The following is a 27,381-nucleotide window of genomic DNA, read 5'->3' as shown; positions in this document are numbered from 1 at the left end:
ATATCTCTTTTACTTTATCTTCAGAGTGAACAAAGAAAAATGGCCACATTTCAGAAAAAAATATGAAGTCTTAACAAAGAATTTCTTAATGTAGATTATATCTCAAAATAAAAACAAACAACAACAAATGATGTAAATTTGATAAAATATCTTTTCCAGAGGAATTTCTGGACATAAATTGCAAGGCAAACAGCAGGATTGGTAAATGATCTTCCCTGGTCCTTGATTTTGCTTAAAATAACTTAAAGGAGAAAAGAAACATCTTTATAGCCACTCAATAATTTTAAATCTCACTTAGTTTTCCTTCTGCCCTCCTCTCAATCATATATACACTCACATGAGCAATGCACAATTTTATTCTCACTTTTGAAAGTTTCCAATATTCCACTTTAATTATTCCAACCCACACAGAAACATCTGTTAGCAGAGATCTCTAGTCCTTGGAAATGCGTTTTGAAGATACACATCTAATGACAGTATGAGAACGGTGTTTTCCTCTCTACATGGTTTTCCATGGAAGAAAGGGTTCTCTCTGAAAATAAGTGTTTGCACTGTAATAAAGAATATCCAATGCAATTGTCTTTTCATAATAGACAGCTTGTAACTCATAGAATAAAGCCATACAGGTAAAACTTGAAAAATTAGAATATCGTGCAAAAGTTCATTTATTTCAGTAATGCAACTTAAAAGATGAAACTAATCTATGAGATAGACTCATTACATGCAAAGCAAGATAGTTCAAGCCATGATTTGTCATAATTGTGATGATGATGGCTTACAGCTCATGAAAACCCCAAATCCACAATCTCAGAAAATTAGAATATTACATGCAATCAATTAAACAAGGATTGTACATAGAACAATATCAGACCTCTGAAAAGTATAAGCATGCATATGTACTCAGTACTTGGGCCCCTTTTGCAGTAATTACTGCCTCAATGCAGCGTGGCATGGAAGCTATCAGCCTGTGGCCCTGCTGAGGTGTTCTGGAAGACCAGGATGCTTCAATAGCAGCCTTCAGTTCTTCTGCATTGTTCAGTCTCATGTCTCTCATCTTTCTCTTGGCAATGCCCCATAGATTCTCTATGGGGTTCAGGTCAGGCGAGTTTGCTGGCCAATCAACCACAGTAATCCCATGGTCATTGAACCAGGTTTTGTGCTTTTGGCAGTGTGGGCAGATGCCAAGTCCTGCTGGAAAATGAAGTCAGCATCCCCATAAAGCTTGTCTGCGGAAGGAAGCATGAAGTGCTCCAAAATCTCCTGGTAGACGGCTGCATTGACCCTGGACTTAATGAAACACAGTGGACCAACACCAGCAGATGACATGGCTCCCCAAATCAACACAGACTATGGAAACTTCACACTGGACTTCAAGCATCTTGCAGTGTGTGCCTCTCCATTCTTCCTCCAGACTCTGGGTCCTTGGTTTCCAAATGAGATGCAAAAGTTGCTCTCATCAGGAAAGAGGACTTTGGACCACTGAGCAACAGACCAGTTCTGTTTTTCTTTAGCCCAGGTAAGACGCTTCTGGCGTTTGTTGTTCAGGAGCGACTTGACAAGAGGAATATGACATTTGAAGCCCATATCCAGAATCCATCTGTTGTGGTGGCTCTTGATGCACTGACCCCAGCCTCAGTCCACTCCTTGTGAAAGTTCCCAACATTTTTGAATGGCCTTTTCCTGACAATCCTCTCCAGGCTGCGGTCATCCCTGCTGCTTGTGCACCTTTTTCTTCCACACTTTTCCCTTCCACATAACTTTCTATTAATGTGCTTTGATACAGCATTTTGGGAACATCCAACTTCTTTTGCAATTACCTTTTGAGGCTTTCCCTCCTTATGGAGGGTGTCAATGATGGTTTTCTGCACAACTGTCAGGTCAGCAGTCTTTCCCATGATTGTGATTCCTACTGAACCAGACTGAGAGACCATTTAAAGGCTCAGGAACCCTTTGCAGATGTTATGGCTTAATTAGCTGATTAGAGTGGGACACTTTGAGCCTAGAATATTGAACCTTTTCACAATATTCTAATTTTCTGAGATTGTGGATTTGCGGATTTCATGAGCTGTAAGCCATAATCATCTCATATATGACAAATCATGGCTTGAACTATCTTGCTTTGCATGTAATGAGTCTATCTCATATATTAGGTTCACCTTTTAAGTTGCATTACTGAAATAAATGAACTTTTGCATGATATTCTAATTTTTTGAGTTTCACCTGTAAATAAACTGAGAAATTACTAAAAAATATTCCTCAATATTGTTGACCATCTTCTTCCCCTCACCATTGTACTTATCATGGTCTCTCATATGCTGCAGTCTTCACATCATCTAGACTCTCTACTAAGTTGGATTGGAGGATTGTTATTATATTTGCAGTTCTGAGTTTAGAGAAGCATGGTGGCCTATTTACCTTATTGTCTTCATTGAGTTACTTTGTATTTCTCATGTTAACTCTCTGATACCAAGCTCTGAAAAGTTTTCTCGTTTATGCCAAAAAGCATAAACTTAAGGAGAGGTTCCACATTTCAATAGAACCTGAGTTCTTGTTTTTTTTTTCTTTTAAACATCTGTAAATCTGTTCCAGAGAAGTAAAAAATTGGAGTGACTTAGAAGCAAAAAGAAATATTACCATTTATATTGGATTGGCACCCACTGTTCTCCACATCAGGGGTCCCCAACCTCTGGTCTGTGGTCCAGTGCCAGACCGCAACCTGTTCAGACCAGGCTGTGCAAATGATGTGTGAACACATATGAAATCATCCTTTATCTCCACCCCCTGCTGCCGCCGCCACTTCTGCCAGTCCACCAAGCCAAAAAAGTTGGCGACCCCTGCTCCATATCATTCAGTTTCCCATTCTAAACAGAATTATTGTTTTGCATGTAAAGAGTACAAGAAAACTGCCAATATGTAACTCAGTTTTTTAGGGGAGGGACACTTTGGCAGCATGTCATCAATATTTATTTGCTCATTTGAACTCTAATGACAACTAGACATTTATCATATTATGACCTGCAGCCCAATCCCAATCAAAAGAAGATAACATCAGAAGAATTTAAAAGATAGATCCAAAGCAAGCTTAATGCATTCTTACAAGGGTTTTAGAGGATTCCTTAAAACATGATTGGATATTAGGGATTTAGTAATCCAAATTTCCCTGAGCTTGTAGAGTAAAACAATGAATTTTATTTAACTGGTGGTATGTGATCCAAGGGTTCTAGATCACCTTCCCGACTCTGAATCCATTTTGGTTCTTTGGTGGGTGTGATGATTGTAGATCACTCCATGAAGATGGATGCTGTATGGGTGGGATTCCACTGGTATAACAACTGGTTCAGTGATTGCTCACTCCACATTGTAAAAAGCCCATACTTACCTTCAACTGAAGCCTCTGTGAATAAAACAGCTGAGGGATGGCAAACCACTCTGATGTGTCAATCAGCTGAGCTCTAAACAAAGGAAATAAAGGACAGGAAAGAGCAGGGGCAGGCGGGTGGGCCCATATGCTCATCACAGCGAACCAGTTTGGAGCCAGCTGATCATCGGAACAAGGGGTTTGCCTGAACCAGTCCGAACCAATAGAATCCCACCCCTGGCTGTATATGTTTTGATTGTAGCATTAGCTAAATTTCATGTAAAAATAGTGAGGACATGTGAGAATCCATAGCTTGGATTTGTGTTTTTGCACATTTGGTGATGCCAAACAATATTAGTTTTGTCATTGCAATATCAGATGGGTGTGACCTTCAATTTGGAGATGGAACCCACATGGGGATCTCTGAGGATCTGCATAAATCCAACTTTTATCTAGATCGCACAAAATCCAAGTGAACTACAGTCTTATTTCATTCACAAATTTCACACAAATGTATTCCTTTACATTACCCATTGTCTTTCAAACACAAAGACACTAGCAATCTATATTATAGAAACCATACTGCTGTACAGTATCAGGTTTGGAACAGTGGTGTTACTTTTCTTCATTGATCTGGCACAGAGAATCCTCAGAATGGGGCAAAGTAATTAGATATTAGGAAATTGTGTTGGTTTGTTTTTCTATTTAACAAAAAATAAGCATCAATTATGAATAATTTAAAAGTAATACAACGTTAAAGCTCCCAGGAGGATAGCCTGGAATCATTTCCCTTAAGACTCTGAAGATGAAGTTACTTCAAGGATGCTATTGATTCAGCTTATTTATCCAAAATCATTAAGTCTGTGACCAGCTCGCCTCTTCTGTGTAAACCTATACTGAAAAGTGATGCAATCCTTCCAAGGACTAGGTCAATTGGCTTCTTACATTCATTTAGGATAGTGTTAGTGATAAAAAATTATTTCTGGATTGCCTTTACATTGCTTATAGTGCTGTGAAATACAAGAACATAGAGAAAAAGTAATTGAATATTTTCAGGATAATAGTCTATGAAGATCAGATGCCTATGATGCCTAAGAGCAAAAACTGAAAAAAAAATCCAGCAAAGCTACTGGGATTCTTCAATTTAAAATATTGTTTGTGTGGCAGCAAATAGCATCTAAAAGCTGAAATGAACATCATTTTGGCTGTTGCAAATGCCCAAGGCTACCTTTGCAAAGGTTGGTATTTATTTTTTTATTTTTAAGAGTTAAGGTATTTTTTATGCATAAGGAATAATTTTCAGAACCAAATTAGAAAGGATTCTTAGCTACTCTGCATCTGGTAAGGGGTGGGATTCTACTAGTTCGCACCTATTCACTAGAACAGGTGGTTAACATTCTAAGCAGTTCAGAGAACCGGCTGTTAGAAGAAATTACTAGCCTAATCCTGTAAGGAAGGCAGGAAGGAAACATTCTGGTGTTGCTTACAGAAACTGCCTCTCCGTTAACCCTTATTTCATTCTTGGCAGGACTAGACTTCCTGTCTCAGGAATGTCTCTGGAGTTTTTTTTCCCTCCTTTGCTGGTGCTTTGCTTGTGTGGAGTGACCATTCAAAGTTACAATGGCACTGAAAAAAGTGACTTATGACTGTTTTTCACACTTATGACTGTTGCAGCATCCCCACAGTCATGAGAAGCCAGGCAAGGAGATGCATGCCTCAATGTGAGTGATGATGAGTTCGTTACGCCCAGCCAGTCACATGACCACCAACTAAGCCATGCCCACAGAACTGGTTGTTAAAAAATTTGAATCCCACCCCTGATCTGGTATATCCTTCAAATGTTCTTTAAGCATTCTTCTTTCAGTGGTGAATTAAATTTTCAGCCCAATTTGCAAAGAGAGAGCGGGAGGGAGAGGGAGAGAGAGACTAGAAGAACTTAAATAGAAATGTGCTATATTTATTCTGGAAAGGGGGAAGAGGAATAGAATATAGAATAGAATATAGAATTCTTCATTGGCCAAGTGTGATTGGACACACAAGGAATTTGTCTTGGTGCAAATGCTGTCAGTGTACATAAAAGAAAAGATACATTCGTCAAGAGTCAAGAATCATAAGGTGCAACACTTAATGATAGTTATAGGGTACGATAAGCAATCAAATCATACTAGGAAACAGTCAATATAAATCGTAAGGATACAAGCAACAAAGTTACAGTCATACTGTCACAAGTGGGAGGAGATGGGTGACAGGAACGATGAGAAAATTAATAGTAACACAGATTTAGTAAATAGTTGGACAGTGTTTATTTAAAAAGGAAAGAGAATATTGTTCTTGACCCCACCACTTTGGAATACAAATATTGCACAGTCTAGATCACCTTGTCCAATGGGTTATAATTACATTTAACAAATGGAGGCAGAAGATTGCGATAGCCATAAGGCATCCACTAGATCCATCTTCTTCTGCAATCTCTGTTCTCCAAATTTGCACCCTCACTCTATGGTTGTTTGTTTAATCACCTTCAGTAATGAGCCTTTTCTAAAAGTTATTCTGCTCAGTGTGATCCTTCTGGAAGTACTTAAAAAAAATAGTTTATTTTACTTTAGTTAACATTCAAGTATTTGACAGCCTATCTAAGAGGTGTTAGGTCCCCCATAAAGGAGTCCATCTGCTTTATGTATAGTTTATACAATTCTATTTCTGGGCAGGAACCTCAGGAAAACTTAATGAGGAGCAAATGCTCTGAGCATTTTTACTTGCTTCCTTAGCTCGTATATTTTCATTTGAATCCCAGAATCCTCTGACTCTCACAGTAACAGAGTAGTGATCTAGGATTTCTAGGCATAATTTATTTGGGATTGGGGGGAGATGTAATTCACCTGGAACAACTGGAATGATTTGTATCATTTAATTAATCTTCTTAATGTATAACAATATGTTAATGTTAATCAGAAAAAAACACTTCAAACAATGCATGCGATAAATCTACAATGAAGGACAAATCTTCAAAAGAAGCTGAGGAAGCTGAAGCTGCCCAATACTCAAAGGATCCAGGTAATCATTAATCATTTCTACTGTCTTAACTTGCTGTAGCTATAGTGCTAAAAGCAACTGCAGTTAAAAATCTTCTGGTGACTTTCATTTTTCCCCCACAAAAACCATGCAGATGTGGGAACAATCCTTTAGAAAAAAATGCCAATCATTAGGGAAATCGCCTAAATTATATCCTATGCTATTTGAACAAAGGGCAACATGCCTTGCTTTGTGTCCTTCCCTTATTGCAGCTGTCTATATTTCTTGAAAAACCTCTTCAAATGATTCAGAAGGACCATTTCAACGTTGTGAGTTGTGTGGTTTTTCAAGAGAGCAATGGGGAGAAACATACAGCCAGTATAAGAAATAATGCAAAATTGTTTTACATAGTTGTTGGTTAATTTCTGTTTCTTACTACAATCGTGTAAGACACCATCAACAATATGTGAACAACTTGCCCTCCAAAGTTGGGAGAGCACCATCACTTGGGACTTTCAAGAAGAGATTGGACTGCCATTTGTCAGAAAGGGTGTAGAGTCTCCCTAGGTGACCTACAAGGTCCGTTCCAACTCTGATGATCTGTTATCTGGTTCATCTGGACATCTAGAAAGGCTTTTTGAGGAATAGGAGTTCCAAGAGGAGAAAGGGGAAAACATGATCTTTTGCATAAGCAGATTTCTCCATCCACCAAGCATTTTTCACTCAGATTCAACCTGTTTGTATGGAAGGTATTTTTGTTTGAAAAATACCTCTCACACAAACAGGATCTTCCAAAAATTCTGTATCTCATTTAAAAATCCAATTTTCCGCTAGGATGCCAATTCCAAGCTGGCTGCCTAAAGTTGAGTTAACTGATGCCACCATGATCGCTCAACATTGATTTTTTTGTAGTCTGGGTGAGTACCGAGGGCTTTCTGCTTGCAGTAATGGCATATGACCAATGGAGTTGTTCTACAGCCTTTCTCTTTGCAGGTGCCGTTCCAGGTGGTCACCTCTAACCGATCATGAACAATAACACCATGGTAACTGAATTCATTCTTCTTGGGCTAACAGACAAGCTGGCATTTGAAGTGCTCCTCTTCATGATATTTTTCCTGATCTATTTACTGACTCTGGCTGGGAACATGGGAATGGTGGTATTGATCAGAATCAGTCCCCGGCTTCATACCCCAATGTACTTCTTCCTCGGCAATCTGTCTATAGTTGACGTCTGCTACTCTTCCATCTTTGCACCAAGGCTCTTGATGAATCTAGCACGATTTAAAACTGTTTCATATGCTGGATGCATCACCCAACATTGCTTTTTTGTAGTCTTTGTGAGTACCGAGGGCTTTCTGCTTGCAGTAATGGCATATGACCGCTATGTAGCCATTTGTAAGCCATTGTTCTATACCACTATGATGACCAAAAGGGTCTATGTCCTGCTTGTAGCAGGTTCATACCTAGGGGGAATAGTGAATTCCCTCACCCACACTTCTGGCTTGCTTATGGTGTCGTTCTGTGCCCCAGGTGTAATTAACCACTTCTTCTGTGACACGCCAGCTATGTTGAAAGTTTCATGCAGTGATACCCATACTAATGAAGTTATATTGGTCACCTTCTCTGGAATAATTGCTGTTTCTACTCTCCTGATAATTATAATCTCCTACCTATGTATCTTGACTAGTATCATAAAGATGCATTCTTCTGGGAATAGATACAAAGCTTTTTCCACCTGTGCTTCCCACCTAACAGCAGTCACCATGTTCTACGGGCCAGTTAGTTTAAGCCATTTGCAACTCAGTTCTGTGTACATTCAGCAACAAGAGAAGATCTCAGCTGTATTCTACACTCTGATAGTCCCAATGCTGAATCCAGTGATCTACAGTTTGAGGAACAAAGAGGTAAAAGATGCCTTGAAGAAAATGATTAATTGTCAAAAAGAATAAAGTTTTTGCTGCCCTGTGATGGTTTAGAATCATTTTGTAATCCTATGAGGGACTCTCGTTGCAAAATTGGAAGGAAACTGTTAGTTTATTCAATCTACAGATATGATTCTAATTAAAAAAATAAATTGAAACTCAATCAGTGCGGAAAATTCCAATTACAAATATTTTGCTTATGCTAGCAGATTCTACCTAGGCATACAGAATGTTTACATATAACAAAGAAGGAAGGAAGGTTGTCTCCTCCTGTGATTTCCACACACACCCTTTTTTAAACATCTACCACTTATAATTTATAATGATGTCTCCTATCTGCCAAAATAGGGAAAAATAAATTATTTTTTTTAAATAATTAAAACTACACATTCGTTCCTGTGAGTTCTCTCCAGCAACTGACTATTTCATTCCCCACTCATCCTCTGAAATGATGGAGCTAAAAAAGCAGTCAAAATGAAACATTTGAATCTTGTTCTTCACACAAGCAAAGTAAACACACAAATCTGTTTATAGTTATTTGTTTAATCAATTTATACAGCTCACCCATCTCACAATTGTGATGTCATGCATGGGGATAAAACAAAACAAAAAACTTACAATAAGAAAAGAAAAGAAGTCATAGCAGCCAAAGATCAACCCAACTCCAGTCATGCTTGTAGTAGGAAGCAGCCAGTCCTTCTAAATGAATCTAGAACCACTGCCTAATGGATCAAGTATGTCTATATTAGTGATTTAAAATACTTGGGGAAATTGACCATTACAGAATTTCCTAGGCAGAAATACAAGTTTCGAATAAATGGAGATTCAGAGGAAATTAACATCAAGCAACCTGTTGCTTCTCAGGTCTCGCAAGCCATTGCTTACAGCACAGTCTTAAAACCATTTTAATTTCATTGCAGCTTATGTCCACATAAATGTATATAATATTGTAGCCTTTTGAGAACAGGAAAAATCATGCAGGGTGATATACCAGCATTTCCCTGAAGGTCTGGACAGCAGGGATTCTATATGACTTGAGACTCAATAGTTTTGATTTATTGCTCCACCCAGAGCAGATCTTAGCTGGTCATGAACCCTCTCCCAAAATGATGTTATGATGATTCCAGAAACCTATTTACGAACTCCACTTTTGATGATTAACAAACCTAATGGAGTAACCCTGACCCCAATTTTGTCACTATTGATTATAGATAACCCTAGATCATTCATAGCCTGACTTTCTGGGGCTTGTTTTGTTTAGTTGTTTTTTTGAGAATTTTAAATAAAATGAACATAGCAAGTAAAAGTTTATTTGAGCAGTTTTGAAGTAAGTAAAAAATGGAAAATTATTAAGCTGTCTTTTAAAAACATTTTTGGTTGCTACTTTAAATACAGGTATTTAAATGAGCATAGCAGCCAGTGGTGGGATTCAAATTTTTTTACTACCGGTTCTATGGGCATGGCTTGGTGGGCGTGGCAGGGGAAGGATACTGTAAAATCTCCAATCGGAGGTGGTATTTGCCAGTTCTCTGAACTACTCAACATTTCCTCTACCGGTTCTCCAGAACTGGTCAGAACCTGCTGAATACCATCTCTGATAGCAGCCATATTCTATTTGAGGTTATTTAAAGTAAGCCCCAATGAACAGTTTGTACAAGCCTTATGACACTTAGCAAGAATTTTTAAAAAATCGGATGTGCCTTTTATAAGTAAAAAATTGTATTACTGCCTTTAGATGGCTATTGCCTGACCTAGAAAAAGTTAGTCATGTTCTCCATATAATAGTCGATACATATGGCACACAGAGAGAATTTTAGAATAGATTAGATTAGAATTCTTTATTGACCAAGTGTACACACAGGGGAGAGAGAGACTAGAAGAACTTAAATAGAAATGTGCTATATTTATTCTTGAAAGGGGGAAGAGGAATAGAATATAGAATAGAATGTAGAATTCTTTATTGGCCAAGTGTGATTGGACACACAAGCAATTTGTCTTGGTGCAAATGCTCTCAATATACATAAAAGAAAAGATACATTCATCAAGAGTCAAGAATCATAAAGTACACTTAATAATAGTCATAGGGTACAATAAGCAATCAAATCATACTAGGAAACAGTCAATACAAATCGTAAGGATACAAGTGACAAAGTTACAGTCATACAGTCACAAGTGGGAGGGGATGAGTGATAAGGAATGATGAGAAGATTAATAGTAATAGTAATGCAGACTTTGTAAATAGTTGGACAGTATTGAGGGAATTATTTGTTTAGCAGAGTGATGGCATTCATGTGCTGTCCAGACAGTTTAGAGTTAATGGGATTTGGGATAGTTACTTAGGAATTGTGAGCTGTCCCCTTAAGGGAATGCATCATGGTAAATGTAGTTAAAGGTATCCTGGGAAATGTAGTCCATGTCATGTGACCACATCTGTAATCCTGATTGGTCACTATATTGACCCTTTTTGGGTTGGGGGAGGCTCCCTCACTCTTGCCTGTAACCACCATACCATACCATGCTTCCAATCATCATGGGGTTGAGACCTTTTTATCTTTCTATACTACAAGATAGATATGCAAAGGATTGGACATTAAGAAGAACTTCATCACAAATGTGAGTTATGAGGATACCTGATGTACCACTAAAAAGATTTTGTTATGGATGTTTTGTGGAGTTATTCTGTCTGCTTTATACCATCCAGAGAATAATAAGCAGAACATTTTGGGGGAAAACTGTCCTTGTGTCTAGTTGTTCTGGTATGCAGTGCTCTATAGCGTCGTTTTGAGGGTAGGAGTTGAAATAGTTTATATCCGGGATGTGAGGGGTCTGTAAATATTTTCACAGCTCCCTTTTTGACTTGTGCAGTATACAGGTCCTCGATTGAAGGCAGGTTGGTACGAATTGTTTTTTTCTGCAATCCTAATTATCCTCTGAAGTCTGTATCTGTCCTGTTGGGTTGCAGAACCAAACCAGACAGTTATAGAGGTGCAGGTGACAGACTCAATAATTCCTCTGTAGAACTGAATCAGCAGCTCTTTGGGAAGTTTGAGCTTTCTGAGTTGGCACAGAAAGAACATTCTTTGTTGTGCTTTTTTGATGACGCTTTTGATGTTAGGTGTTCATTTTAGGTCTTGTGATATGATAATTTGAAGGTCTTTACTGTTGATACTGTATTGTCTAGTACTGTAAGAGGTGGTAGTATGGGAGGGTTTCTTCTAAAGTCTACCATGATTTCTACAGTTTTGAGGTTATTATTTATTTATTTATTTATTCACTGATTCATTTTTGTATCTATTTATTATTTTTACAAATAACTCAAGGCAACTTCTTCCTCTTATTCCCCCCCCCCCTTTTGAGGTGAGTTGGGCTGAGCATGAGTGGCTGGCTCAAAGTCATCCAGCTGTTCATGCCTAAGGCTGAATTAGAACTCTGTCTCCTCATTTCTAGTCCAGCACCTTCACCACTATGCCAAAAAGTATGCCTTGCATCATCATCATCATCATCATCATCATCATCATCATCATCATCGTCGTCGTCGTCGTCGTCGTCATCCAAATGCCAAATAAAAAATAATTACACTGCTGTACACTTGATACATATATGCTGCATGTACTTCATGTGATCTACAAGGACCTCCAGTTGATTTTTTTTTCAATGACACATTCAACCAGATGTTTAGCCTAGATTTGGCATTTTATCTACCTATCAAGTCTTTCCCAACCACCTGGGATAGGCAGATGCTGCAGTTTGATGGTGTTAATGGTATCATTGCAGAATTATTATTATTTATTAAATTTGTGCGCCATCAGACTCTCAAACAGATTCCAGGTATCTCACAAAAAAGAAATAAGAATAAAACATTAAAGTTAAAAGATGGCAAGTTCAGTGAAGCAAGGAGTCTCACGCTCCCTTGCCAAAGGCCTAGCTGTTCAGAATCTTCAGTGCTTCCTTTAATCCTCACATCCAGGGTGGCTATGCAGTGCTTCGGAGACATTCTGCAAAAATGGCTTAGGGCACACACAGGCATAAAATGCAGCACTTTTCTGCAATCTCTTAGAAGTTGTTGCTACAGGGTTTTTCTAGGTTGCATGGCTGCGCTCTGCACCTGCTATGTAGTCTTGGGAAAAAGATGCAAAGGCTTTGGGGGTTGCAGGAAAGTGATGCATTCATATTCTGCAATGCTCCAACGCACTCTTTTTCCACTCACCATGAAGCTAAACTGGAGCCTATTTTTGAGAAAGAGCTGTCTTGGCTTGATATAGATGGATAATTGTAATATTTCATTGTATCACTGATATTTTATTTGGTTTGTTATTTGCTTGTCATACATTTGTTGACAAAGCCTTGAGATTAAATCTAACTTTTCAATAAACAAATAATTAGTTCTGGTTAACTTTAGTTTATAGCAGCTATAATTTTGTTTCTTGAAAAGGCTTAATTTGCTATAGTGGGAGGAGGCTCAACTCTTTTAGTCATTTAACAAGGAGAAACCAAAGAAAAAATCTTCATGCTTCTAAAGATAAATTACGTTCTCCTAATGTGAACTCACTTACGTTATCAGGGGAACATATTCCCAAAGAGTAAATCAGTATCTTTGTGAATCTTAATAAAACTGAATGCAGGTTTGTTGTAAATGAAGCTTTGAAGATAGCATGAATGTATCTGCATCAGCCTCTAATATGGGCTAGTGGCTGGATCCGGCACCTTTATCCCTGTTTCTGTGATCAAGTCAAAAATATCATTAGCAAATTGAGAAGAGTTGTTTCATAAAACCTGATGAACAACAATGGAGAACCACGGATCTTTTCAGGATGGAGGTGTGTGGCACTGTTGGCAATCAGTACGAAGCATCATTCTGTCACCAGATGTATATTTTAAAAGCCTGAAAAGAAAGGAATTAGTGTAAGTTGGGCTCAGTCTCATCAAGTTTTTTTTAGAATGCCACTAAACTTCAGAAAACAAATGGGGGAAAGATTGTGTCTATGGCAGTAGTATTTCTTTTTTTCTTTTTTTGCATAGGTAACTGAAGCAGGAATGTTATACATGGATACTTAGGACCAGTAGCTACATGAAGAGGAAATATTAAGAATGTGGGTGAGATGGCTTTAGCTATCATCTGAATGCTGCTCAGCTTCTCATATTATTTTACTTTACGTTACTATTTGTCCATATTAGGGGAAAGGAAAGCTATTTTACCTGATGTCTTTGCTGACATATAGTGGATTGCCTGTTTCATGCATGCTTACCTTTTCTATGAAAACCCTAAACTAAAACAAAGATCAAATTTAATTTCATTTGAGATGACTGGAGAATCATCTTATGACTTATAAATATCTTCCCCACTTTTTTCTTGACAATCTGGACAATGTTACATCTGGTATGAAAAATAATAATGACAGCTCTGTGAATGATTTTCTGCTGCTGGGCTTTTCCATCCTTGGAAAGAAACCAACTTTACTTTTTGTGATTTTCTCCCTCACCTATGGCACCATCCTGACCTTCAACGTGACTATCATGTCAGTCATATTGCTTGACCGGGCTCTACATTGTCCGATGTACTTTTTACTTTTTGCATTATCTGTCTCAGAAACCTGTACTACCTTTGTCACCATCCCCAAACTTCTTTTCATTCTGTTAACCGACAGACAGTCCATTTCCTTCATTGGCTGTGCCATGCAGATGTTTTGCTTTTTTAGTTTGTCAGCCAACAACTGTTTCCTGTTAGTCGCTATGTCTTATGATCGGTATGCAGCAATTTGCTACCCACTTCAATACCAGGTTCTGATGGAGAAAAAGGTTTGCATCAAACTAGTAGCTGCATCGTGTCTAGCAGGATGCTATGTATCTCTAGTTATTTGCATCCTTATTTTCAGGTTGCCTTTTTGTGGGCCAAAAGAAATCCAACATTTTTTCTGTGACATTTCACCTGTGCTGAACCTGACTTGTACTGACACTTACCTGACATATCTGGTGGTGGTCCTTTTATCTGCTGTTGTTTTGCTGGGCACAGTCCTATTGATCTCTGTTTCATATGCCTATATTATTTCTGCTATCCTAAGGATCTCCTCCAGTTTGGGAAGAAAAAAAATGTTCTCCACCTGTGCTTCCCATCTCACTGTGGTGATCACCCACTTCAGTTGTGCTTGTTTTGTGTATCTGAGACCTAAGGCCGCTTCCTCGCTAGGTCAAGACACGTGGATCTCAACTGTTTTTGTCTTTATAACCCCTTTGATGAACCCTTTGATTTATACCTTGAGAAATAAAGACGTTAAATTATCCATTCAAAAAATGCTAAGGAGTTTGTTTTGTCATCAGAGACTCTAAACAGAAGAAGTGATTTTGTTTTCATTTAATGGGGAGGGAAGGCATCTTAATGTCTGAGGAGGCAAGGCAATGGCATATGTTGGAAAAGGTTTAATAGACAACAGTGAGAAGAGAGACAGGTATTATCAATGCTTAAATGCAGTCTTTAGAGCAAAAGTCAGTATTGAGCATATGATTTAGGTTTAACACTTTCTCTGTTAAGACCCTAACAAATAATCCCATTCTGGGAAAAGGTCTGGAGTAGAAACAACAAAATTACAAAATCAAGCAAAATGCCTACAAGATGTTTTACAGATGACACTTTCCCCCCTCGAGATTAGCGAAAATGCGCCCCAACATGAGTCTGAATTGCTAGAAATGTAAAAAAAAGGAGGGAACTTTCTTCCATATGTGGTGGTCTTGCATAGAGGCTCAAAAATATTGGCAGAAAATTAGAAAATGGTTGGAGGAAATGACAATAGAACAGACTGAATTGAAACCAGAATTCTTTTTATTAGGGATTTTTAATAAACAACTCTCAAAAAAAGTGAAGTATACAAGAATACATATTTTGACAGCGGCCAGACTGGCCTTTGCACAATGTTGGAAGCAACCTCATATTCCATCAGAGGAAATGATTATTCAAAAAATAGCAAACTGTGCAGAGATGGACAGATTAACTTTGGCATTAAAAGGAAAAGATACATCAATGCATTGTGACAGCTGGAACTGCTGGTACGAATAGATGGAACAAAGATCGAGTAAACAACAAAGGGCAAAAGAAAATAGGTTATAATCATAGTAGTGAATATATATATATATATATTCGCACAAGGAGTAATTGTACACAATACGGTTGAAAAGAAAGTCCCACAAACTGTCGAGGACGAAACAGTTTTTAATTGTCTCCTGAATTTTCTTTTTCACTTTTTCTTCTTTATTTCTTTTTTCTCTTTTACATTTATGTATGTTTGTCTGTTTTCATTGTAAAATTAATAAAGTTTATTTTAAAAAAAACAAATAATCTCATTCTTTCTCTCTCAAACAACTTCACAACCATACACGGACGTATACATCAGTGGTGGTATTCAAGTAAAGTTGCCACTGGTTTGGTGGGCATGGCTTGGTGGCTGCGCTTTGCACGCATGCACATTTTGCACGTACGTGTGCACCAAACATGCATTTTGTGCAGGTGCAGAGGCATTCTAACTTGCCTCCTGCAAGCCTGCATGATGCTGGTCACTGCAGCAGCTGCCACGCAGCACTATTCTGCGCCGCGCAAATCAGCTGCGCTTTGAATTCTGGCCATAAAAGTGAGCATGGGAGCCCAGGCAGGCGGTTGGGCCAAACACAGAGCAGCGAAGAGAACCGGTTCGGTCTCCACTGCTCATCACCGCTACCGGCTCTCCAGAACCGGGCAGAACCAGTCGAATACCACCACTGGTACATATGCACTGGAACTGCTACTTAGCCTGGAAATTAATCTTATAAAATTGCATACTGCAGGAGAGAAAAAACACCTTCTGCAAAGAAGAGCAACACAGATGATTAGGGGACAGAAGGCTAAAACATGAAGAACAGTTACATGGTTGCAGGTATGTCTAGTTTAATGAAAAGAGGTTATATAATAGCAGTGTTTCAATATCTCAGCGGCTGCCACAAAGAAGTGGGGCTCAAACTATTTTTCAATGCACCTGAAGGCAAGACAAGAAGCAATGGATGGAAAGTAATTAAGGAGAGAACCAGCCTAGAACTAAGGAGAAATTTCTTGACAGAACAATTAATCAGTGGAGTGACTTGCCTCCAGAATTTGTAGGTGCTTCAACACTAGTGATTTTAAAGAAGAGACTGGACAAACATTTGTCTGCAATGAAATTGGGTGTCCTGCTTGAGAAGGGGATTGAACTAGAAAACCTCCAAGATCCCTTCCAACTCTGTTATTCTGTTATTCAACATCCTAATTAAAATCTTCTATTGGCCTTTATTTTCATTAGATGTTGATTAGATGTAATTTTGAATAATAAAATACTTTTGCTTGCCAGCTGAACTTTTCATAGTTTTGCATTTCAACAATAAACACGATTTCTGTCCACCATCATATGATGATTTATGCTAAAAGACTCTCTTCATGTATATATTAGTTTAAAAATCAATGCAATGCTGCAATGGAATGGCTGGACTATCAGCAAGGAGCTGTCACCTCCAGCACCCAGGGGTAATCTATGGAGTAGGCAAACTTGGTGCCCACCAGGATCATAAAAATAGCAAAGAGCACACTGAGGTGAAAATCTTTGTCATCAGAAGCAGCATGAAAGGTTTAATGCACTATTTAGAGAAAGAATCCTCTTCTGTAAATATAAAGGAGGACTACTAAGCCCATGTTTTTAAAAAATCTAGCAAAAAGTCTGTGGAAGAAGCAGAAACTTTACTTTTAAACTACAGCACCTAAAATGACAGTTCTAAGCAGTCATTATTGGGGATGCGGTGGCTCGGTGGCTAAGACGCTGAGCTTGTCGATCAGATAGTTTGGCATTTCGGCGGTTCAAATCCCTAGCGTTGCATAATGGAGTGATGTCCCATTACTTGTCCCAGTTTCTGCCAACCTAGCAGTTCGAAAGCACGTAAAACTCCAAGTACAAAAATAGGGACCCCTTTGGTGGGAAGGTAACAGCGTTCCGTGCACCTTCAGCATTTAGTCATGCCAGCCACATGACCCCGGAGACGTCTTCAGATAACGCTGGCTCTTCGGCTTTGTAATGGAGATGAGCACTGCCCCCTAGAGCCGGAAATGACTAGCACGTATGTGCAAGGGGAATGTTTACCTTTAAGCAGTCATTAAAACTTCAGAAAGTGCTGAATTAATCATCATGTGACATGTCATATAAAGAGAGTTACCAACACATGTTTTTTCCATGGTTAGGGACACATGACACTGACATTTCTGGATCCAATTTTAATTCCAATCAGTGAACACGAGAGACAATGTTTAAAATATTTGACTATGTACCTATTGTTCATCACATTACACTATTTTTTCTCCTTTATTTATTCATCTTTGCACTATGTCTCTGATTCAAAGTCTCTTTTTTTAAAAAACAGCCCTAATATGATGGAACGTAGTCTGAATTTCCAGGAAGGAGGGGCTACATTCCAGAGAATCAAAAGACAATGAAGTTTAGATACTTTGGTTGGGACAAAGAGAGTGAATTTGCAGGAAATGCAGGAGAGTGAGATTGCAGGAAATACGACTTCAGCAATAGAGTGGTCAATGTCTGGAATACTCTACCCGACTCTGTAGTCTCTTCCCCAAACCCCAAAAACTTTAACCTTAGACTGTCTACTATTGACCTCACCCCTTTCCTAAGAGGTCTGTAGGGGGCGTGCATAAGCGCACCAACGTGCCTACCGTCCCTGTCCTATTGTTTCTCTTATTCTATTATTTTTCTTATATGTACCCATTTCATATATTCACAACTATGTATACACTTGTACTTATTATCTTGTAAACAATTGGCAAATCAAATAAATAAATAAATAAATAAATAAATAAGAGTTAAACCAGCTCCTCCCTAGAGATTCTCAGAGTGTATCCCTAATGAAGCCTGTAGTTGCTTTAGCTTGACAAGATTTCTGACTATGGACAAGGAACAATAAAGGAATCTGCTTGGAAGTAGCGTGTACTTATATTTCTTTGTTATTGGGGCCAGACATCTAACTACCTATTGTGATGTATATGCTATAAATGCTTTTTGTTTGTGGTCATAAACAATTTAAATTCTCATTTGCTGATGTGTTCCCTGGAGTATATAACATGGCTTATACTCTTATGTTGTTTTTTTTAACAGAGGGAATCAAAATCATATTTCCCTTTTTGCTTTGCTCCTAATTCACAGTTTAAGAGCAGAAAAGGAGGTAATGACAGGATGATCTGCTTGCCTCTGCCTGGAAGGCTGGAGAAAATGTTAGTAGCCTTTTGTGGGCTGAGACCCTAATTTAATTTTATGTAGTCTTCATTAAAAAGTGCATATGGTCAGACCAACACTGCATACTAGCCTCCAGGTAGCATAACCACTTCCCTGTCTGAGCTCCTTGATTCAACTTCTGGATTTACAGTGGACTTTCCCAGAATTAATGGTTCTTGGGACTTCAATCTACCTTCTCTAGGAATGGGATATGAGGTGTTTCAGGAGTTCATGGCTTAAGAACCATGGGCTTATTCCAGGTCATCCAGAATCAGATACAGCCAGGGTAATGGTCACAATGCAGAATTGGTTCCTGTCAAAGCCTAAATTATGTGATCTGAAACTGGGGGAATTCTTCGCATCTCCCTTTGTCTTGTCCACATCATGCCCTGACTTCCATGGGATTCCCTAGTATCCACTAAATGCTCCACTATAGGGAAGCTGGAACCATTACATTGGTCTGCCTCTAACAATTGAAGAACATGGATGGGTTCCAGTAGGTGCTGTGGATTGTTGCTGTTAGTCTGTTGCAGGATTCATCTGAAGCCTTAGTTGCTGCTTGGAATAAGGGGGTGTGGCTGAAGCATTGGAATCATTGCACCCATGCCTCCTCACCTTTCTGGGGGATCCTTGTCCCTCTTGGGGACCCTGCCAAATGAGAGCAGAGGTGCCTAGAGCATCGCTGGCACTCAACGAAGGACAAACTCAATAGAAAATGGGTCAGAGTCTCTATCAAGGCCTACCTTGTGATAGTAGGGCAGTGAAACAGCAGTACTTCTTCACCCTTATTGCATCTACAAGTTGCTACCCCTCAGCCCTGTTTTTGGTGATACAAGCCCTCATGAGTAACAGGGACCTGGGAAAACTTTTGCAGAGACATGTGGAAGAATTTCTCAGCATCAATTAAACAAAAGCACTCAAATCATTCTTAGCTGGGCCTCGTTGCAGGTTCAGAGGAGATGCCTGGGATTGATTCTTGCCCAGTTACATAGGATTGTTTTTTTTATATTTTTGAATTGTTGGTTATTGCATACGACCCAGAGTCAGTTCTTCTGAGATGAGTGGCCATTTATAAATCTTATTAACAAATAAATTAAAACTGCTACTGTTTGTTTACAAGATTAAAATTTGTCTGATTCCTCTTCCTCCACTTTATGCTGCTGGGCTATTGAAAACAACCACCTTGGGCAAAGGGATGGCCTACCTGGCTCAAAAGAGATGACTATATGATCTCATTTATCCATCCCCACTATGATTCAGTGAATATAATGTAGGACATTATTTTAAAAATAGAAAGTATTTCAGAAAGTGTGCGTCCATTTCAGACTATCGATGCCAGAGACATTTCAAGATTAATTTCAGGACCTCTGAAAAGAGTGAGGATCCACATCATAAGCAGCTGAAGGACCCAAAGCCTACACATAAAGATATCTCATTTATATCCAGCAGATTCTCTAATAAAAATGCAAATGAGATGAAGAATTTCAGTGAGGGAATACCTAGGCTATAGGATTTCACAGCAATTCAGCATCTTATTGACTAGTACCTGTCAAAATTTGTATTTACATCTCTAATGTTTATGAGTTGTCCTGACTGCTACTCTAATGCTTATAGTCTGGAAATGAACATTAATGCAAGAAAAAAGGCTTTAAAAGAGGGAAGATATGGACTCCAAAGCCCCCCCTCACCTTCTATCCAACTATGGCAGTACAACAATGTTCGTTCACAACCATCAATCCATAGTTTTTGCCAGTAAACAAAATGGAAGCCAAAGGACATATGCTAAGATAGAAAAATAGTTACTAGAAACATTTAAAGGAAAAGAAAATTCCCATGTTGCCACTTCATGTTTGGATAGACTATAGGTAGTTCTCAATTTATGACCTCAATGGAGCCCAAAATTTTCATTCCTAAGTGAGACAGTTGTTAAGTGAGTTTTGCCCCATTTTACAACCCTTTTTTTTTGGTCACAGTTGACAATTGAATCACTGCAGTTGTTAAGATAGTAACATGGTTGTAAAGTGAATCTGGTTTCCCCATTGGATTTGCTTGTCACAAGGTTGCACAAGGTGATCACATGACCCTCGGACACTGCAGCTGTCATAAATATGAGCCAGTTGCCAAGCATCCAAATTCTGATCATGTGATCATGGGGTAAATTGTAAATATGAAAAACAATCATAAATCACTTTTTTCAGTGCCACTGTAACTTTGAAAAATCACTAAATGAATGGTTGTAAAACAAGGACTACCTGTATGTCTAACATGCAACATTAGCTTGTGAATTCTGCATGATTTAAAAATGGCTATTTTTACTACTCTGCCATTCTTGTTTTAGCTTTGTTGTTTCTGCCTTCAATCTGCAAGTTAATATTTCAAGATAAGAGATATTGAGGGATGTATAGATTGAAGAAACCCTATCATAGTCTGATTAGGGTTCTTTAATCTATAATTCCTCAATCTGCAAGTTAATATTTCAAAATAAAAGAGATCAAGCTATATAATAAGATTTCTTAGTGAACTGCAATGGAGGTTTGAATTAATTATGAATGTGTAATATGAATTCCCAGTACATCCTCAAGTTTATTTTGCCTAGAGGTCACACTGAACATGTTAATGATATGTTGAACTCTCAGCTGAGAGTTTCATGGACTTGGCTTTTAATTAATGGTAAACAAAATATAAAATGAGCAATTCTACCCAAAACATTTCATTTTTCATCTTTGGAAATGGAATTTTGATTTCTGATCTGGTAAGTTTAATTAAGCTTTTCTACTTAGACTAATATATTTTTAAATGCTTATATCTTCAGTAAATGCCTATCTTTATCCTCCTCCTCATGTTCATCATCACCATCAATACTTTTGCAAACGCAGGTATACTCAGCTGTTTTGAGGTAAAAATATTGATCTGTGTTTTACTTAGAATTCTCTTGTCACCCAAACTCCAAAATCTTCTCCGTGATGCTTTATGAGAATTAAATATCCTGTAGTACATGAGATGCAAAAAGAATATTAAGAGTTGGAAGGGACCCTGGAGATCTTCTAGTCCAACCCCTTGCTCAAGCAGGAGACCCTATGCAATTTCAGACAAACTGCTGTCCAATCTCTTTTCCAGTGATGGAGCACTCCACAATTTCTAGAGGGAAGTCATCCACTGTTAAGAAATTTCTCTTTAGTTCTAGATTGGTTCCTCCTTGATTAGTTTGCATCTATTGCTTCTTTTCCTGCCTTCAGATATTTTGGAGAATAGGTTGATTCCCCTTTTCCTTGTGACAGCCCCTGAAATATTAGAACAGTGTTACCATGTCACCTCTAGTTCTTGTTTTCACTAGACTATACAAACTCAATTCCTGCAGCCGTTCTTCATATGTTTTAGCCCTCAGTCCCTAATCATCTTTCTTGCTCTTCTCTGCAATCTTTCTAAAGTCTAAACAACCTTTTTATATCATGGTGAGCAAAACTGGATGCAATATTCTAAGTGTGGTCTTATCAAGGCATTATAAACCGGTATTAATATTTCACATGAATTTGATTAAATCCCTTTGTTAATGCAGCCTAGGACTGCATTGGGTTGGGTTTTTTTTGCAGCTGCAGCACAAATATGCTGGCTCATATTTAATTGGTTGTCCACTAGGAGTCCTTAAACCCACTCACAGTTACTGCAATTGAGCCAGGTATCACATATTCTGTACCTGTACATTTCATTTTCTTGCCTGTGTAAAATTCCTTTTTTCACTATTGAATTTCATCTTGTTAGATAAGGCCCAGTGTTCTAGTCTGTCAAGTTCTTTCTGGATCTTGAGCTTACCTTCTGGGGTGTTGGCTATTCCTGCCAGCTTTTTTCCTCTCATCTAAATCATTTATGAAGATGTTAAAGAGTATTGGGCCTAAGACAGAGCCTCGGGGTACCCCACTGTTTACTTCCCTACATGCAGATGCAGTTCAACTGAAGATTACACATTGAGAGTGGTTTGTCAACCAGGTACAATCCTATTTTCTATCTTAGCAAGAAGTAGGTTGTCAAATGCCTTACTAAAGTCCAGTTATACTATGTCCACAGCATTTCGTTCCACCATTTTAGTCATTTTGTCAAAGAATGCAATAAGATTTGTTTGTCTTTGACAAAACTATGCTGGTTTCTGATTATAACTTTGCTTGTTTCTAGATGTTCACAGATTTGTTGTTTGTTATCTTTTCAAGGTTCTTCTCAGTTATTGATGTCAGGTTGATTGCTCTATATTTATCTGAATTCATTTTTTTCTCCTTTTTTGAAGATGGGAACCATGCCAGTCCTCTGGTAAATCCACGGTGCTCCAGGATCTTGCAAGGTATGTTTCAGTGATTCCAAGATCATGTCTGCTAGCGCCTTCAAAGTTCTGGGATATATTCCATCTGGTTCTGGTGATTTGAATTCTTCTGTAGTAGACAGCTGTTCTCTTACTATTTTCTTGCCTATTTTAATTTGTATTCCTAGTCTGTCTTTTACGGTTCTGTTTTTGGAAGGTTGTGCTGTTTTGTGTGTATGTGTGAAGACAGATACAAAGAATGAATTAACCAGTCTGTTTTCTCCCTCCTACCTGTCATTTCTTTGCCATCTTCTCCCATTAGTGGACCGATTTTTTCGTTCTTGTTTTTGACATGCTTTTAATTTTTTAAAAAAATATTTTTGATATTCGTTGCAAGTCTTAACTCATTCTGAGCCTTATTTTATCTGACTTCATCTTTGCAAAATTGGTTTGTATGTATACTGGCATTCTGTCTTAGTTATGTGTCCCTCTTTCCATTTTTTATACATGGCATTTTTGTCTTTCAGTTCATTAGATAGTTCTTTATGCAACCATGTTGGTTACTTCTTGGATCTCTTATTTTCGCTTTCAGTGATATTGTGCTGGACTTTTATAATTACACTTTTTTTAGAGTTTCCAAAGATTCTTGAGATTTTTATTCATGGAACACTATCTAAGCTCTCTCTGAGTTGTTGAAGTCATTTCTTTTAAAACCTAAGACACTAGTTTGATTTTGTTCTATTGCTTATGTCTGCATTATATTGAATTCCAATATGATATGGTTGCCGTCTCCCAAAGATCCTGCTACTTCAACCCCCTCTATCATTTCATCTCTGTTAGTAAGAATTAAGTCCAGGGTAGCTGATCTTCTTTCCCCCCTCCTCTACCTTTTGGAAGTCAAAGTTGTGAGCCAGGCTCATCAAGAACTTGTTTGAACTCCTACTTGATATCAGGGTAATTAAAGTCCCACCATTATGACATTCCAGCCATGAGTTTAATTCCATCAAATTTCAGTAATGGCAACTATATAATACCTGCCCTCATGTAGTAGTATTTCAAGTTCACCCTGTTTCTTCCTCAAACTTTGAGCATTAGGCATCCGAGCCCTTTATGGCCAACCCCAGGTTTCCTAAAACTTCTTTTCTATGTCTGAGTTTTCCTTGTTTGATTTGTTGTCTTGGGGTTTATGCTTGGGATTAGATCCTAAAGATCCTAAAGATTGGTCACCCTTTCCCCTCAATGTTAAAGTTTAAATTTTAAAGTTTAAAGCCCTTCATATAAGCTAAGCCAATCATTTTCCAAACACATTATTTTCAGTTCTTGTCAGATGCAGCCCATCCTATGTCAGAAGCCCTTTAGGTAGGTAACATAGACAGTGGTCTAAGAACCTGAAGTTCTCTTGACAGCACCAATAGTGTAATTCTAAAATCTTTTGTTCTCTCATTGGATGGTGACCTTTTGCTGGAAGTACAGTTGAAAACACTATCTGTGCTCTTATCTCTTTGACTTTCTTGCTAAGCTGCTCATAATCTCTTGATATTGTTTTCAGGTTCATTGTCATATCATCCCCATATGAAAGAGAAGAAAAAAATACTAACATGTGGGCTTGATTATTTGACTAAGATACAATCACATCTTTAATTTTTGCTCCTGGGTGGCAACAAATTAAATTCATGAGTCAACAGATGGTTCTTCTTTCTTCCAGCTTACCACTATAGGCTTCAATGGTTAATCTTATTATTTGTCGATTGAGAAAAACTGTTTTATACAGTATCTCCTCAATCAATTTCTATTACTTATGATGTAGTAAACATATTAATGTTCAAATGGAAAACAAATACATATACCTGCACAACTGTAATGACCACAATCATTACAATGTGGCTATGAAGATATGGTGCTGCCAGTGGAATAATATATTGCATGACATAGCTAATGTCCTGCCAGTTTTAAAATCCACTTAATCTAAACTGCATAGTTAGATATAAGTTTGGTATTCCATTTAAGAGTATTTCTACTTGGAAGAAGAAATATTAGATAGAACTCTGCTGCAGGCAGAGCTATAGTGCATGCTAATCGGCCAGTTTGAAATGATCTAAAAGTAGTTGTAAATGTAAAGATTATGGATCACAAATTGGAATTAATTTCAGATGTAATTTAGAAAAATATTAATGCATAGTTGCCAATAGTCATCAAAGATTGTTTCACAGAACATTTCCTACCAAAGTAGATTACACTTCATTTCACACAGTTCAAATAATTGATCAATTTGGGCTTCTTTGGAGAGTAGTAGAATGTAATAGACTTCTAGCTTCTTGGAGCAGGAAGTCTATATTATTTCACACAGAAAAATGCTCCCTGGAAAATACAAGGAGGGGGTAAACTTATTTTCCAAAGCACCAGAATGCAAGACAAGAAATAATGGATGGAAACTAATGAAGGAGAGAACAAACCTGGAATTCAGGATAAACTTCGGCACAGTGAGTACAATTAACCAGTGGAAGAGCTTGCCTGCCAAAGTTGTGGATGCTTCATCACTGGAGGTTTCTAAGAAAAGACTGGACAGCTACTTGACTAAAATGGTATAGGGCCTCCTGTTTGAACAGGGGGTTGGACTAGAAGACTTCTAAGGTCCCTTCCAATTCTGTTACCTTGTTATTCTGCATTTTTGCATTTCATATACTACAGGAGATTTAATTCTCATAAAGCACCATGAAGAAGTTTTTGGACTTCGGATGCAAGCCAGTTCTATTCTGATTGATTTATCTTACATAACCTTGGGTATTCTAAGATAAGCCAACAGTACTCATATTGCTATAAGGTTTTCCCTCCATTTTTATTCAATCAGAGTGAAATAAAAAATGCAGACAAATCAAAGCACGGTGACTGAGTTCATCCTTGTTGGATTCATGGACAACCCAAAACTTCAGATCCCTCTCTTCATCTTCTTTCTGCTCATCTATCTCATCACTCTGGTGGGAAACATTGGGATAATCATTGTAACAAAAATTGATGCTAGGCTTCACACACCCATGTACTTTTTTCTTAGAAATCTCTCCATTGTAGACATTGGTTATTCTACTGCTATTGCCCCCAAATTGTTGACAACATTTATGATAGAACATTCAACCATTTCCATCACAGGATGCACCATACAATTCTTCTTTGTCGACATCTTTGTAACTACTGAAAGTTGCCTTCTGGCTGTGATGGCATTTGATCGCTTCACAGCAATATGCAACCCATTGCAGTATTTTGTTACTATGTCAATGAATGTTTGCATCCTTTTGGTTATAGCTTCATATACCTGTGGGTTTGTAAGTTCAACAGTGGAAACCATACTTATTTTTAATTTGAATTTCTGCAGCTCAAATACAATTAATCATTTTTTTTGTGATGCTCCTCCAATGTTTAAATTGTCCTGTTCAGATACTCAGCTTGCTCATTTTGTGCATTTCATTTTATCCACTGTAATTGCACTGACAACTTTTCTGACAGTTTTGATTTCCTACATTGCCATTGTTATTGCCGTCCTGAAGATCAGCTCTGCCCAGGCAAGATACAAAGCCTTCTCCACCTGTGCCTCCCATCTCACCACTGTGACCATTTTCTTTGGAACCATAATCTTCATGTATATACGACCTGGCTCCAATTTCTCATTGGATAAAGACAAAATCATATCTGTCTTTTATACTCTTGTCATCTCCTCACTTAATCCACTTATCTATAGTCTACGGAACAAGGAGGTGAATAATGCAGTTAGGAGAATGTTAGACAAGATAATATTACTGAAGTAAAAATGTTTTAAATATAACTTCCTTCATATTAAAGAAATAACACATAATTGCATTTTCTCTGAGGAAAAATTCTATTGAAAGTTTGATAACATTTTGAGTTGGCATTTGGTTGCATTTGACCAGATTAAGATCCATTCCTTCAATATATAGGAGTATTTCCCTTACGTAAATGGAAGGGACAGCAAATCCCTCAGTGCACTGATGGAGTTGAACTCAAATCCATGTCCCCCTCTACTTGCAATATTCACTGCCGGCTTCCCCATTGACTTTCTTGGAAAGCTGGCAAGTAAGATTGCAAACAGCAGTCACTTGGCAAGAGAGGTAAATTTAAACTGATCGACAAGCGTCCAAAATATGGTTATATGACTAGGGGCCACATGTCATTTTACAAAAATTGGAAATTCCATACAAACTGTAAAGGCCACCAACAATTACAATTGTTAACATTTTGAAATAATATTCTTTTGAACTATATGCCTTAGATGCATCCATGGGCCACAAGTTTGACAGCCCTGATCTAGACTTTGTATGGACAAAGTTATTGCAATATTGGATCATTTATACAAAATACATCAGGTTCAAAAAAGTAAACAAAATATGATAGTTATATAAATGTATTAGAAATATAAATGTATAGAATAATAATTGCATTACATAACTACATATAGAATTGTAACTAGTTACTGCTAAAATGATATATTATATTTTTTGCTGTTTCCTTTGTTGTTGTTGCTAAACT

At 37.9% G+C, this 27,381-nt stretch overlaps 3 protein-coding genes across 3 annotated transcripts; all 3 read left to right on the top strand.

Annotated features, from left to right (window-relative positions):
• Positions 1-7,395: 7,395 nt before the first annotated feature.
• Positions 7,396-8,319, top strand: LOC113424763 (olfactory receptor 5J3-like). The gene has a single exon (XM_026686619.2). The coding sequence runs from the start codon at positions 7,396-7,398 to the stop codon at positions 8,317-8,319; it is 924 nt and encodes a 307-aa protein (XP_026542404.2).
• A 5,352-nt stretch (positions 8,320-13,671) lies between these two features.
• LOC113424775 (olfactory receptor 10K1-like) lies at positions 13,672-14,616 on the top strand. Its single transcript, XM_026686629.2, has one exon. It carries the CDS (start codon positions 13,672-13,674, stop codon positions 14,614-14,616), a length of 945 nt encoding a protein of 314 aa, XP_026542414.1.
• An 11,078-nt stretch (positions 14,617-25,694) lies between these two features.
• Positions 25,695-26,642, top strand: LOC113424759 (olfactory receptor 5AP2-like). The gene has a single exon (XM_026686614.2). The coding sequence runs from the start codon at positions 25,707-25,709 to the stop codon at positions 26,640-26,642; it is 936 nt and encodes a 311-aa protein (XP_026542399.2). The 5' UTR covers positions 25,695-25,706.
• The last annotated feature ends 739 nt before the right edge of the window (positions 26,643-27,381 follow it).

The sequence above is a fragment of the Notechis scutatus genome, chromosome 1, assembly GCF_049901735.1.
Source record: "Notechis scutatus isolate UNSWTSFEM ecotype Mainland chromosome 1, rNotScu1.2, whole genome shotgun sequence".
Lineage (NCBI taxonomy): Eukaryota > Metazoa > Chordata > Lepidosauria > Squamata > Elapidae > Notechis > Notechis scutatus.
The sequence above is the reverse complement of the archived record's forward strand: the minus strand, read 5'-3'. Positions and strand labels throughout refer to the sequence as shown.

Bases quoted from the DNA above. Each gene is read 5' to 3' on its own strand.
- LOC113424759 (XM_026686614.2), top strand. From the start codon at position 25,707: ATGCAGACAAATCAAAGCACGGTGACTGAGTTCATCCTTGTTGGATTC.
- LOC113424775 (XM_026686629.2), top strand. From the start codon at position 13,672: ATGAAAAATAATAATGACAGCTCTGTGAATGATTTTCTGCTGCTGGGC.
- LOC113424763 (XM_026686619.2), top strand. From the start codon at position 7,396: ATGAACAATAACACCATGGTAACTGAATTCATTCTTCTTGGGCTAACA.